Source organism: Bos indicus x Bos taurus, chromosome 19 (assembly GCF_003369695.1).
Source record: "Bos indicus x Bos taurus breed Angus x Brahman F1 hybrid chromosome 19, Bos_hybrid_MaternalHap_v2.0, whole genome shotgun sequence".
Taxonomy (NCBI): Eukaryota; Metazoa; Chordata; class Mammalia; order Artiodactyla; family Bovidae; genus Bos; species Bos indicus x Bos taurus.
Genome location: NC_040094.1, coordinates 54,419,034 through 54,430,948, shown reverse-complemented (window position 1 = coordinate 54,430,948; position 11,915 = coordinate 54,419,034). Strand labels below are relative to the sequence as shown.

The following is an 11,915-nucleotide window of genomic DNA, read 5'->3' as shown; positions in this document are numbered from 1 at the left end:
GGCAAGAGTACTGGAGTGGGTTGCCATTTCCTTCTCCACGGGATCTTCCCGACCCAGGGATCGAACCTATGTCTCCTGCATTGCAGGCAGACACTTTACCGTCTGAGCCGCCATGGAAGTCCATAACCGAATAGAATCATACATTCTATTATGCTTATTGGGGTATGACCACAGGCCTATTGATAATTGTCTACTGTTAACTACCTAGGCTTAAGGCATATGAATAATGGGTTAACTTTGATTGTATCTTTCTTTTCCTTTGTTCAGACTAGTTTCAGGGAATTTGGGGAGGTGGGTTTGGGCACGTACACTTAGGGTATATAAGGTTTTCAGAAAAACTGGTCGGGGTCCTTGGCTAAGAGGAGACTCTTCTTTGGGCCTGCCGGTGTAATACACTGCACTCCACTATCTGCATTGTCCTTCTGAGTGAGTTTGTTTCCCGGAACGCGTGGCTACAATAGTTCTTTGTACCTCTTCATCTGATTTTAGTTTTATTTTTTGTCACCTTTTTTACGTGTAAATTGTCTTGTCCAGAGGCTCAATGATCTCACTCACCCCCAACCCACCCAGCGGAAAAACTCTTTATGCCTCTATTTACGTACTCATTTCAGTATTCCTGATCTATACACGATCTCTTTTTTGATTCGCTTTGAACTGGTTATAACACCTGTCTGAATAACGAGTAGGACAGTCTTTAACACTTGTCCATATTTATACTTCGGAGAAAGCAATGGCACCCCACTCCAGTACTCTTGCCTGGAAAATCCCATGGATGGAGGAGCCTGGTGGGCTGCAGTCCATGGGTTCGCTAGGAGTCGGACACGACTGAGCGACTTCACTTTCACTTCTCACTTCATGCTTTGGAGAAGGAAATGGCAACCCACTCCAGTGTTCTTGCCTGGAGAATCCCAGGGACCGGGGAGCCTGGTGGGCTGCCGTCTATGGGGTCACACAGAGTCGGACACGACTGAAGAGACTTAGCAGCAGCAGCAGAATATTTATACTTGAATGAGAATTATGATTTCACTTTTCCCAGAAAATTATCTTTGAAACAGGGGTTAAGCAAACTGAGTTCAGATATCACTTTCACAATTTACTGACTTTGTGATCTTCAGGAGATAGCTCATCTTTTGAAAAAGAACTCACACAAAGGGGTTTTCCGGAGCCCTGGGCTAAGACCCCGCCCATCCCCACGCCCACCGCATGAGCCCCGCCCCATTCCCCGCCCCCTAGGCCTTCCTCCTCTACAAAGGCCGGGCGGCAGGTGCGCCAGCCACAGAGCGAGCGGGGTGTCCAGCCTGAGCCTAGTAGGGGCGGGGCAACCGCGCAGAGAAGTCCTCATTGGCCGGCGGGCGGCGGCGGTGGCGGGTCTCGGCCTGCGATTGGCCGGTGGCCGGCGGGTGGCGCGGGCGGAGCAACGTCATGGAGGAGGCAGGGACAGGGACCCGGACGGCGGCGCGGCGGCAGGGGCGGCGGATGCGGGCCCCGGCGACCTTGGAGAAGCAGCGGGATCGGCGGCCGGCAGGGCGGCTGACCCGGAGGAGGTGGGTAAGAGGTCGGCGGGAGAATTCTAAGGATCGATCCGGCGGCCGGACAGTGGGCCGGAGTCGTTGGGCGCCTGGCCTTGGCCAAGGGAGGCCGTAGGCACAGGACAGCGATCTCCGGCCCCCACGCTCACTGTTCGCGGCGGGTTCTGTCCATCGTCCCGCCCGCCCCGCACAGCAGTAGGCACGGACAGAGTCTCGGAGCCTGGGTGCGACCCCAGCCTCGGGCGCGTCTGGGCATCCTGGCGCCCTGACTAGAAGCTCCGACATCCTTTTCTAAGAAATGGGTTGACTATGCCTCCCTCCCCTGGCCTTGGGTCTGCAGAGAGATTTTAATTGCTCAGTGCAGACCAGTGGGTGTAATTAGGATTATTAGTGTCCATGCTGGGGAGGACAGGGAGGGTGCCTGGCGCGGAACATCTGAACTGGTCTTTGAGGAGGTGGAGGACTGCAGTAGGTGGAGACTGGAGAGAAGGGTGTTCTAGTGTGAGGGAACAGAATGGGCAAAGGCACGTTTCCATAGTTCGCATTAAAAAATGTAAACCAGAGGACGTCTCCCCCTGCACTTCCTCATGGGGTCTGGTCCCTTTGCTTCTACAGGTTCTTTTTCTTTACCCTTTTATTTAAAAACAAAAAAAACACAATTCAACTCCTTCTTTGCTTAGAATTGAAGAGGATCGAGAAGAAGCAGTCTTTCGAGAAGTGGTCAGTTTTACCCCAGACCCTTTGCCAGGTAAGAAGGACCGAGGCTCTGAACACTGTCCATGTTCACTCTGGGGCTTCTGGGCAGGGCTGCCCCTTCCCCATCTCAAGTTCTCTATTATGAATTCCATAATTTCCACTGATTCCTCGCTGTTTCCCTCCTCTGATCAGTTAGATATTATGACAAGGACACCACCAGACCCATCAGCTTTTACTTGTCTTCCCTGGAGGAACTCTTGGCGTGGAGACCCGATGCGGAGGATGGCTTTAATGTGGCCTTGGGGCCCCCTGAGTGTCGGCAGCCCCCTCTGAGCAGCCGGAGGCCCAGAACTTTGATGTGTCATGACATGATGGGCGGGTACCTGGATGACAAGTGAGGACACTGCGAGCGCATGGCCTGGTGTGACGGGAGGAGGGGAGGGGCTGTGCCCAGTGGTGGAAGGAGCACTGGATGTGGAGTCAGGAGTCAGCCAGCCCACCCTGCCACCTACTGGGAGAGGAACTCAGGCTTCAGCCTTTCATCTGTAAGAAGAGGAGGATGGGTTAGGGGCTAGCTTATGCCTCCTTCAGCCCTGAAACTGTCTGATTCTCTGGACTGTCTGCACCTGAAGTCAGGGAGGCTGGAGAAAGCACCATCGCAGGGACCTTTTCAGACCACCTGGCCCAGTAACTTGGTTCTTCTGCTGATTTCTTTCCTTCACCCTCCTCAGTTCTATTCCATCTTGGCCCACTGGTTCTGGAATCATTGCACTCCCTCCCCAACCCCACCCCAGCTGGGGGCATTTCTTCCCAAGATCCTGCAGGGTCAGCTTAGAGATCTTGTTGTTTAGTTGCTAGGTTGTGTCTGACTCTTTGCGACCCCTAAACTGTAGCCCCTTAGGCTCCTCTGTCCAAGGTATTTCCCAGGCAAAAATACTGGAATGGGTTGCCATCCTCCTCCAGGGGATCTTTCTGACCCAGGGATCGAACCCAGGTCTCCTGGATTGGCAGGTGGATTCTTTACCACTGAGTCACCGGGGAATCCATTAGAGATCTTTAAATATCCATAAAACAAGCTTGGATGTCATAATTGATGGGAAGCCTTGAGTCAGAGCTGGCCATCAAGGTACAGAAGTGGGTGATGAAGCCACTGGTGCAGCTCATGTGGTTGTCAACCCCAACCATACCTGCAAGCTGTCTGTGTCCTAGTGAACTGCAGGTGTTGGAATAGAGCAGGGCCCCGGGCACTTGGAGGTCTGTGTGAGCCCCTCCAGGTCTCTTTCCTTGTGTTCTGTCTGTCTGTTCATTGAGGCTAAACACGCTCAGTCTTTTGGATCCGATAGCAAAGTGCCTGTTGGGCCTGGTGAAAATGCTTCCCTTAAGACTAACCCTCTCAGGACTTCCCTGGTGGTCTGGTGGTTAAGAATCCGCCTTCCAATGCAGAGGGTGTGGGTTCGACCCCTGGTCAGGGAACTCAGATCCCACATGTTGTGGGGCAGCTAAGCCCACATGTCACAACTACTGAGCCCATGTGCTCTGGAGCTCACACTACAACTAGAGAGCCCAAGGATCCCACCTGCTACAACTAAGACCCAACGCAGCAAAAAAAAACCAAAACAACAACACTAACCCTCTTGACATCCGGGCTGTGACCTGGTGCTACTTCTGAGCCCAGTCACTGGGCACGGCCTAGCTCACAACAACCTCTAGTGCCAACTAGATGGAACTAAAGGGAATCTTCACTCGTGTCGTCCTCTCTTTTCACCTTGCGGTCGCCATGTCCTCGTCTGTTTCTGGGTCCGGATCTTGTTCTCTTTCTTCACCCAGGTTTATTCAAGGCTCAGCCACACAGACTCCCTATTCCTTTTACCACTGGCAGTACATCGACATCTTTGTGTACTTCAGCCATCACACGGTCACCATCCCCCCAGTAGGCTGGACCAACGCTGCCCACAGGCATGGGGTCTGTGTGCTGGGTAAGAGCCAAGGGCCTGCCTGCAACCCAACCAGACTCGTTGGCACACCTGCCTGGGGCCCCAGTGATAAAAGGGCTTGGGCTTGGGGTGCTGTTGGGTGGGTAGACCTCCTTACCAGCCTTGATGAGTTAGGACAGGTGAAGGCAAACTTGTTCTGGAAAAAGGAAATATCCTCAGTTTTCCAGGCCACCGAGTCATGTACTGGGGCTGCCAGAGAGTCAACAGCTCCCACAGACAATAAACAAACAAATGGGCTTGACTGTGATCCCGTGAAACTGTTTTTGCAAGAAGAATTGGGGGCAGGATGTAGGATATAGGTGGTCCACCGCTGGGGGAGGGGAGTGCTTCTCAAGCTTTTCCCTGCATCTGAATAATTTATTATCTAACACTGATTTTGGGGCCCTGCCTCCAGGTATCTTATTTATCTGCCATCTGGGGACACTGGGAATTTGGAATTCTAACAACGTTTTTGCAGGCGACAGTGATGCTGTTGTTGCAGGAACCACACCCTGGGAACTGCTGGGTCGAAGGGGAAATAATCCCCTGGCCTGACCTCGATCTCGTTTCTCTCCTGCCCCACAGGGACTTTCATCACTGAATGGAAAGACGGGGAGCGGCTCTGCCAGGCCTTCCTGGCTGGGGATGAGCACTCATACCGGGCGGTGGCCGATCAGCTGGTCCTGATCGCCCAGTTTTTCCGATTTGACGGCTGGCTGATCAACATTGAGAACTCTCTGAGTGTGAGCACACCTGCCCCTGGTGCCTGGCCCGCCAGCCCCTGTGCCCCGAGGGGACCCTCCACCATGCTCCTCAGCCTCACCAGGCTGGGTCCCTGCTACCGCAGTGCTTCCTGCATCCCAGCTAGAGCTAGCTCCAACCTCCAGCCCCTCTGCCTCTTCACAGGGAGATGGACATTCTCCAGCGTGATGTCCAGGAATCTTGCCTGGCTGAGCTTTGCTTCTCTGGTTCCTTCAAGGCGGCCCTGTCTTCCTCCTCTGTCTCTGCTTTGCTTGGGCTGCATGTGCGACTTCCTTTTCATGGTGCCTTCCCTTTTCATTGGGTTTTATCTTGATTGCGGAGTCCATGTCCTTCCTGCTTCAGAAAGAAAGGAAAGTCGGACCTCTGGCTGGACCCTCTGCTCGGCAGCTGTGGGGCCGAGGGGCTTCCGGGACCAGGACCTGTTTGCCCCTGGGGTTAGGTGTCCTGTCTGTCCAGGACCGGGGCGCTCCTCACGACAGGTGTCTCTGGGCCTCACGGAGGGTCTGTCTCCATGCCTCTCTCCAGCTGGCCGCCGTGGGGAACGTGCCCCACTTCCTCCAGTACCTGACCTCTCAGCTGCATCAGCAGGTCCCCGGGGGCCTGGTGCTCTGGTATGACAGCGTGGTGAGCAGCGGGCAGCTCAAATGGCAGAACGAGCTCAACGAGCAGAACAGGTGAGCCTGCAGGCGGGCAGCCTGGGCTCCTGGGCAGGGCTAGAACTTCCTCTGCCTTCTGGAGGTGTCACCTACACCGCTGCCCTGGGGGAAAGCGAGGGAGAGGGCAGAGGTGTTTGGTACCCTGACCACAAGCAGACAGAATTAATGCCTTGTCAGCCTGGCTGTGCCCAGGGTTACCCGCCACAGTTTGTGGTCTAGGTGCGGGCTCTTCGGAAGCAGACTCTGCTCGGTCCCAGAGGCAGGCAGCGTGCAGTCCGTGGGCCCAGCCGACGCAGGTGCTTGAGGGGAGAACGCCTGGGCTTCACGGCCCACCCGTGCCGCCCCCAGAGTCTTCTTTGATGCCTGCGACGGCTTCTTCACCAACTATAACTGGCGGGAGGAGCATCTGGAGCGGACGCTGGGGCAGGCCGGGGAGCGCCGGGCGGACGTGTACGTGGGTGTAGACGTGTTCGCCCGCGGGAATGTCGTCGGGGGCCGGTTCGACACGAATAAGGTGGGTGGTGGCCTTTGAGGCCGGGGAGGTGGTGGCCGGGGCCTGGGTGCTTCGTGTTCCTGTGGACCCCTCATTCCACCTGCACCTCAAGGGTAAGAGAGGCAGCAATGATCCTCCCCCAAATGGGGACCCCGAGGCCCCGAGAACAGGCTGTGCCCTAAAATCCTAACTTTCAGCCCATCTCTTCAGATGGTACGGTTTTCCCGTAGATGCTAATGGACAAAGCACCTGTTCCGACCATGGGTCTCACAGACAGCTCTACTTTCTTCTGGACTCGGTGCTTTGAGGGGCACCGAGCTGGCCTTTTAGCGCATCATGTGGACGCGGGGGTGGGGTGGGGTGGGGTGGGGCCAGAAGCCAGGGAGCATGTTTTGGTGTTTCCTTAGCTCAGGGCCAAGGACTGAGGTCACACACCCAGTTTTGGGAACTGCTGGTTTGATTAACTAGTGAGGTTTTTCTGGCAAGGGAAATCTTGTCGGCAGCGAGAAAAGAGGAAGAGAGGCCGCGGGGGGGCCGCCGCACCTGGTGTGGGATAAATAGGGAATCAGCCCGTCCCCAGGCTGTCAATCCTGCCCTTCCCAGGTGCCGGGGGGACGTTCTCAACTCATTAATTAAGCTTTTAAGTGAATAAATTAATCCAATAACTGAAGATTCTCTCCGCCCCACTGTGAGTCTGATAATAGAACGAAGTGTAGTGAGAGAGCGAGACGTGTCTCCTGTGGGCGCCCCGCGTACAGACCCCTACCCCTCGGATTTTTCCCTCCGCGCCTCCCTGCCGCCTCGCGCCCTCTTCTGGGCAGCTGCGGAACTTCAGGGATGAACCCTAAAGCCCCGGAGGTTGCCCCTTGCCTAAGCCCCTCATCCTGTGCGTGGACTCTGGTTGTTGGCACCGGGGCATCTCCCTGACTCCTATCTCCCCAGTCGCTGGAGCTGATTCGGAAGCACGGGTTCTCGGCGGCCCTGTTTGCGCCTGGCTGGGTGTACGAGTGTTTGGAGAAGGGGAATTTCTTCCAGAACCAGGACAAGTGAGTCCCTGGAGTCCCAGGGCCTGGGTGTGGCCAGTGGCAGGGAGGGTCTCAGGTGATTTCCCCAGGTTCTGGCCAGGCTCGGTTGAGGAGTGGGGGTTAAGACAAGGCATGGGGCTCAGCTGCCCTGGCTGCTCCTGGGGGTCCTTGAGACCAGTTACACAGGAAGGATGAAAACTGGGGACCCCAAGGGACCACTTCGTACAGACGCTCAGTGGGGGCCGAGGTCACTTGGTAAGGGGTGCAGGAAAGCTTAGGGTCATGAGAGTGAGTTCGGGGCGCTGCAGTGCCCTCTTGGGGACCTGAGCCTCCATGCATTTCTCCGTAGGTTCTGGAGTTTGCTGGAACGCTACTTGCCCACACACAGCATCTGCTCCTTGCCCTTTGTCACTTCCTTCTGCCTGGGCATGGGGACTCGAAGAGTCTACTATGGCCAGGTGTGTGGGTCCTGCTCTGGGTGGCTGGGGACCAGGGGCTTTCCTGGACGTGGCTGCTTCTGGGTGAAGGGGCTGCCTTCTCTCCGGCCTTTGGGCCTCCCCTGGGACTGGTGGGAGGGGCGTTGGGTGTGATAGCTCCGTCTGCCCCCAGTGCCCCTCCACCTCTGCCTCACCCTTCAGGAGGAGGCCGTGGGGCCCTGGTACCACCCGAGCGCCCAGGAGATCCAGCCCCTGTTTGGAGAGCACAGGCTGGAAGGGGACGGGCAGGGCTGGGTGAAGACGCACTGCTGCCTGGAGGACGCCTGGAACGGGGGCAGCTCTCTGCTCATCCGAGGGCTGATTCCGCCCGAGGTTGGAAACGTGGCTGTGAGGTAGGTGAGTGAGGCGGGCTGGGACCTGGGGCCCATCAGCTGCCCCCGTCATCCTTGTCAGTTGCTAAAACCGGGCAGGTGGGCAGCAGAGGCCAGAAGGAGGACAAACTGGGATTTTGTTTTACTCTGTGAAGAACATGCAACATCCAGTTTTCACCGCTTCGAGTGTCCAGGAGAGTAGCATCAGCTGCCTGCATGCTGTTGCGTGCCTCTTCCGCCCAGCAGCCCACCCTCCTCCCCGTCCTGGAGGGAGAAGTTGGCGGCTGGGACCTAGTGCAGCGCTGGCTTTCCAGTAGTCTCCCCGCAGCCTCTCATCTCTGGACCTTTCTTCTCCAGGTTATTCTCCCTGCAGGTCCCAGTGCCACCCAAGATCTTCGTGTCCCTGGTGTACAAGCTGGAAGGGCCTTCGGCGGTGGGGGTGGCTTTGGAGCTCACCACAGGGGACGCGGGCAGCTGTCATGTGGGAGGCATCTCGGTGCTGAGCGGTGGGTGGACGTGATTGGCGCCTCCCTTCCTTACAGGCTTCTCCCTTCTCGGGGCGTGTCGGGGAGGAGGAGGCTAGGGGTGTGGAGGCGGCCAGGGTCCAGGTGCTGCTCTGAGCCGGGCCTGGCCTGGGGGTCCGCCTCTGAGTGGGAGCCTCTGGGCCACAGCGGCCCTGTGGCGTGGGGTTGGACGTGTGGGCCCGTGGCAGCTCTCCTGCCAGCAGTGCCCCAAGTGGGAGGATGTCCTCGGACCAGTCCTGGGCATCCATCCCCGAGCTTCCCTCCTCTCCTCCCTGTTCTCTATTCCCCAAGGCCTCAGTCCATTTGGCTGAGTACTGGGGCTACCAGGGCATCTTGGGGGGCCCCCAGCTCCCTGTTCAGTGACACCTCCCAGTGCCGTTTCCTTTGGACTCCCCTTGTTAAAGTTCTGTGTCTCTTCCTCCAGCAGAAACGAGCTCAAGGCGCAGTCCCCGACCCCTCCGGGTGCCCCCAACCAAGCTGGCCAAATGGGTGGGCCGTTGCGGCCAGCAGCTCAGTGGGGGCTGGGTCCAGCGGTGAGTCCCCCCTCTTTTCCTGTTGAGTCCCCAGCAGAGGATGGCCACACCACCATGGTGAGGATTGGAGAGTGAGGGGCCCTCCACTGAGAAACCACAGAATTGCAGGGATATAGGTGCCCCAGCAGCAGCAGCAGCAGGGGCCATGGGCCAGTCCTCCCAGATTTCAGGCAGCTTAATGACACAAGCCCAAGGATGCTTGCTGGGAAAGGTCACGATCACGGTCATGGCTTAGGTCCAGGTTTCCCACTGATCACAGGGTCCCCTTTGGGATGGACCTCCCTGTGGCTCCAGGCTTCTGTGAGCAGCCAGTCTGCAGGTGCCGGGCTGAGGCTCCTTATGACTGGTCTCTCTCTGTCTTTCCCAGCTGCTACGAAGTGACTCTGCGGGGCTGCCTCCTACAGGACCTCTTTGTTAATTTCTCCCGGCCTCCGGGCAGCCAGAAGGAGGAGAACTTCATCTGTCGCCTTGGAGAGCTCCAGGTGAGGCATCCCAGGGACCTGGCTGGAGCTTGGCCGGGGCATCTGTGCCCCTTGCAGACGAGGCCAGACACCCACCAGCCCTCTCCTCTGGCTCAGAGGGGAGCTGGGGCAGAGGTGCCATGGCTGGGACCATGCAGGGCCAGGCACCCCCCCCAACCTTCTCTAGGCTCCCAGGCTGAGCTTAGCTCTGTCTCTTCTGCCAGGTGGTGGATGCCAACAGCCTGCTGACCCCGCTCCCCCAGGTGCAGGCCGTGACGGTCTCGCATGTGCGCTGGCAGCCGTTCGCCTCCGAGCGGGAGGGCGGCCCCGCCGGGCTTCGGCTCAGCTGTACTCTCCACTGGGCCTACCTCCTTCCCCGCGTCCGGTGCTTCCGGATCCACTGCTGCCGAGGATCGGAAGGTGGCTCTCCCAGCAGCGGGCCTTCGCAGCCAGGGAGGCCCAGGCTGCTGGGCCTGGCTTTCGTCAACCGGTATCGGATAGTGGGCCTGGCAGTGGCAGCCGCGGAGCCTGGCCAGGATGGCCGCGTGGAGTTCCTGGTGGAGCCTGTCCCCAAAGAGGGGTTCCTGGTGCCTCAGGCCGAGTGGGGCAAGGCGGCCATACTCTACTCCATGCCCCGCACGTGAGCAGACATTAAAGCAGAGTCTCTTTCTCAAGGCTAAAGGCTTCTTCTGCGCAGGGGCCTCACACAAGTGTTTGGGGAAGACCCGGGTCCTGAGGGCTGGGTGAGAAGACCGTGGGTGAGATGTCTGTGGCTCTTCATCGGGGCATTGCAATAGGAAAGCTGAGAAGTTGGTTTGCTGAGTTGATAATTCCCAGGGGTGAATGGACACCACCACCGCCCCCACTCTTGGTTTCATCTCTCTCAGTAGAATACTATACCAGGTACAAGTGAAAAGATTTGGGAGCATTTAGCCTAGAAAATTCCATAAAGACTATTGCCTAATAGGCCGAGAGACACTTATGCTGACAATGGTGACCTTTTATTCCTGCAGTTGGAACAATTAGGAACGTGCTTCACTGTGGTGGGAGGGCCTCCGAGCAGGGCCCTGAGACGCTTCCTAGGGTGGGAATGAGATAGAGGGGCCACAATGGGGATGCAGAGCTGGGATTGGGGGGGATTGGGGTAGCACAGGAACAGCAGCCCCTGCAGGTGCTGGGAGGGGGTCCCTGGGGTGCTTCTACCCCAGAAGTAGGAGCCCCTGGCCAGGCTGTGCCAGGTTACACCAACCCCCGGCAGGGTGGGCACATGGGCCAGACCACCTGTGACCTGGCTTCCCTGGCTTACTGTTCTCCAGAGCCAAAGCCACTTTTGGAACGTCCCCACTGGCCTTGGGTCCTGCCTCATCTCTTCTGGGTTGTAGGTGGGAGCTAGTGAGCTTGGGCAGCAGGTGGCCGGGCAGTACCCAGGAAGGCCCTTTGGGCTGCACCCAGCAGCCCCCAGCCCTGTGTGGGGGCTCCAGGTCGCCTCCTGCCTCCACCCTCCTGCTCAGCCGGTTGCTTGAGCAGGTGTTAGCCCGGAGCATCATGGCGCGGGGGCTGCGGCTCTCTCCACTGGGGTCCCTCCTGCCCCCGCCTCTCTGCAGCCTCTCCCTCTGTCCTCTGCCCGAGCTGAGGCTGCCTAGCGGTTCTCCATAGGGACGAGGCGGGGGTCAGCGAGCCAGAGACAGCCCCTCCTGCCACACAGCTCCCTTTTGACACATGGGCTGCCGCGGTGGCTTCCCGGGAGGGATCTCGGCCCCGCAGCCTCAGGGAACCTGCTCCCCTCCCCTCTCCAGGCCCAAGTGGGCTCTGCTGTGGCCCTCTGATGAAGGCCGTCAGCCCCTCGTTCTTGGGGATCTCTCACCTCCAGGCCCCACAGGCCAGCAATGGGGGTGTTACTTCCCTGTTCCTCTTGTCCTCCTCTCTGTGCTACGAGATGTGGATGATGCCAAGGGCCAGGACACTCTGGGGTGACCTCCCAGCTAGGAGAGTGGGGCTCCTATGCCAGCTCAGGGTCAGCAAACTTGATTTACGCTGCAGGGAAGGGAGAGGCCGCCAGGCGGCAGTGCAGCCACACTGCATCCGCCCTGGCCCTCGACTGGGAGAGGACAGAGTGGCTCAGTGGTAAAGAATCGCCTGCCAAGCAGGAGACACAGGGCACATGGGTTTGACCCCTGGGTCAGGAAGATCCCCTGGAGAAGGAAATGGCAATCCACTCCAATACTCTTGGCCTGAGAAATCCCACAGACAGGAGGATGGGGGGCTACGGTCCACGGGGTCGCTGAATTGTCAGACACTCAGACTTAGCCACTGAGCCTGCACACACAGGACACAGGAGTCTCCTCGGCAGACAACGGACTCTGTCTCAACCTGCCCTGCTTCCCAGGTGCCCATGTGCCCCTTTCACAGCCCCACACAGGAACTCAGGTTCCAGGTCTTTCCTAACTGGGAACAT

At 58.1% G+C, this 11,915-nt stretch overlaps 1 protein-coding gene across 4 annotated transcripts; it reads left to right on the top strand.

The window, feature by feature from the left end:
• Positions 1-1,405: 1,405 nt before the first annotated feature.
• Positions 1,406-10,438, top strand: ENGASE (endo-beta-N-acetylglucosaminidase). Of its 4 annotated transcripts, none has more exons than XM_027518165.1 (14): positions 1,415-1,544; positions 2,210-2,277; positions 2,418-2,619; positions 4,053-4,201; positions 4,784-4,941; positions 5,486-5,634; positions 5,965-6,130; positions 7,052-7,155; positions 7,484-7,592; positions 7,773-7,963; positions 8,300-8,448; positions 8,891-8,999; positions 9,367-9,481; positions 9,685-10,438. In XM_027518165.1, exons 1-14 carry the CDS (start codon positions 1,423-1,425, stop codon positions 10,102-10,104), a joined length of 2,211 nt encoding a protein of 736 aa, XP_027373966.1. In that variant the 5' UTR covers positions 1,415-1,422; the 3' UTR covers positions 10,105-10,438. The 4 variants fall into 4 exon arrangements, with proteins under 4 accessions (XP_027373968.1, XP_027373966.1, XP_027373967.1 ...); XM_027518166.1 differs by having other exon boundaries at positions 1,423-1,544; positions 8,894-8,999; XM_027518169.1 differs by having other exon boundaries at positions 1,529-1,544; positions 2,422-2,619.
• The last annotated feature ends 1,477 nt before the right edge of the window (positions 10,439-11,915 follow it).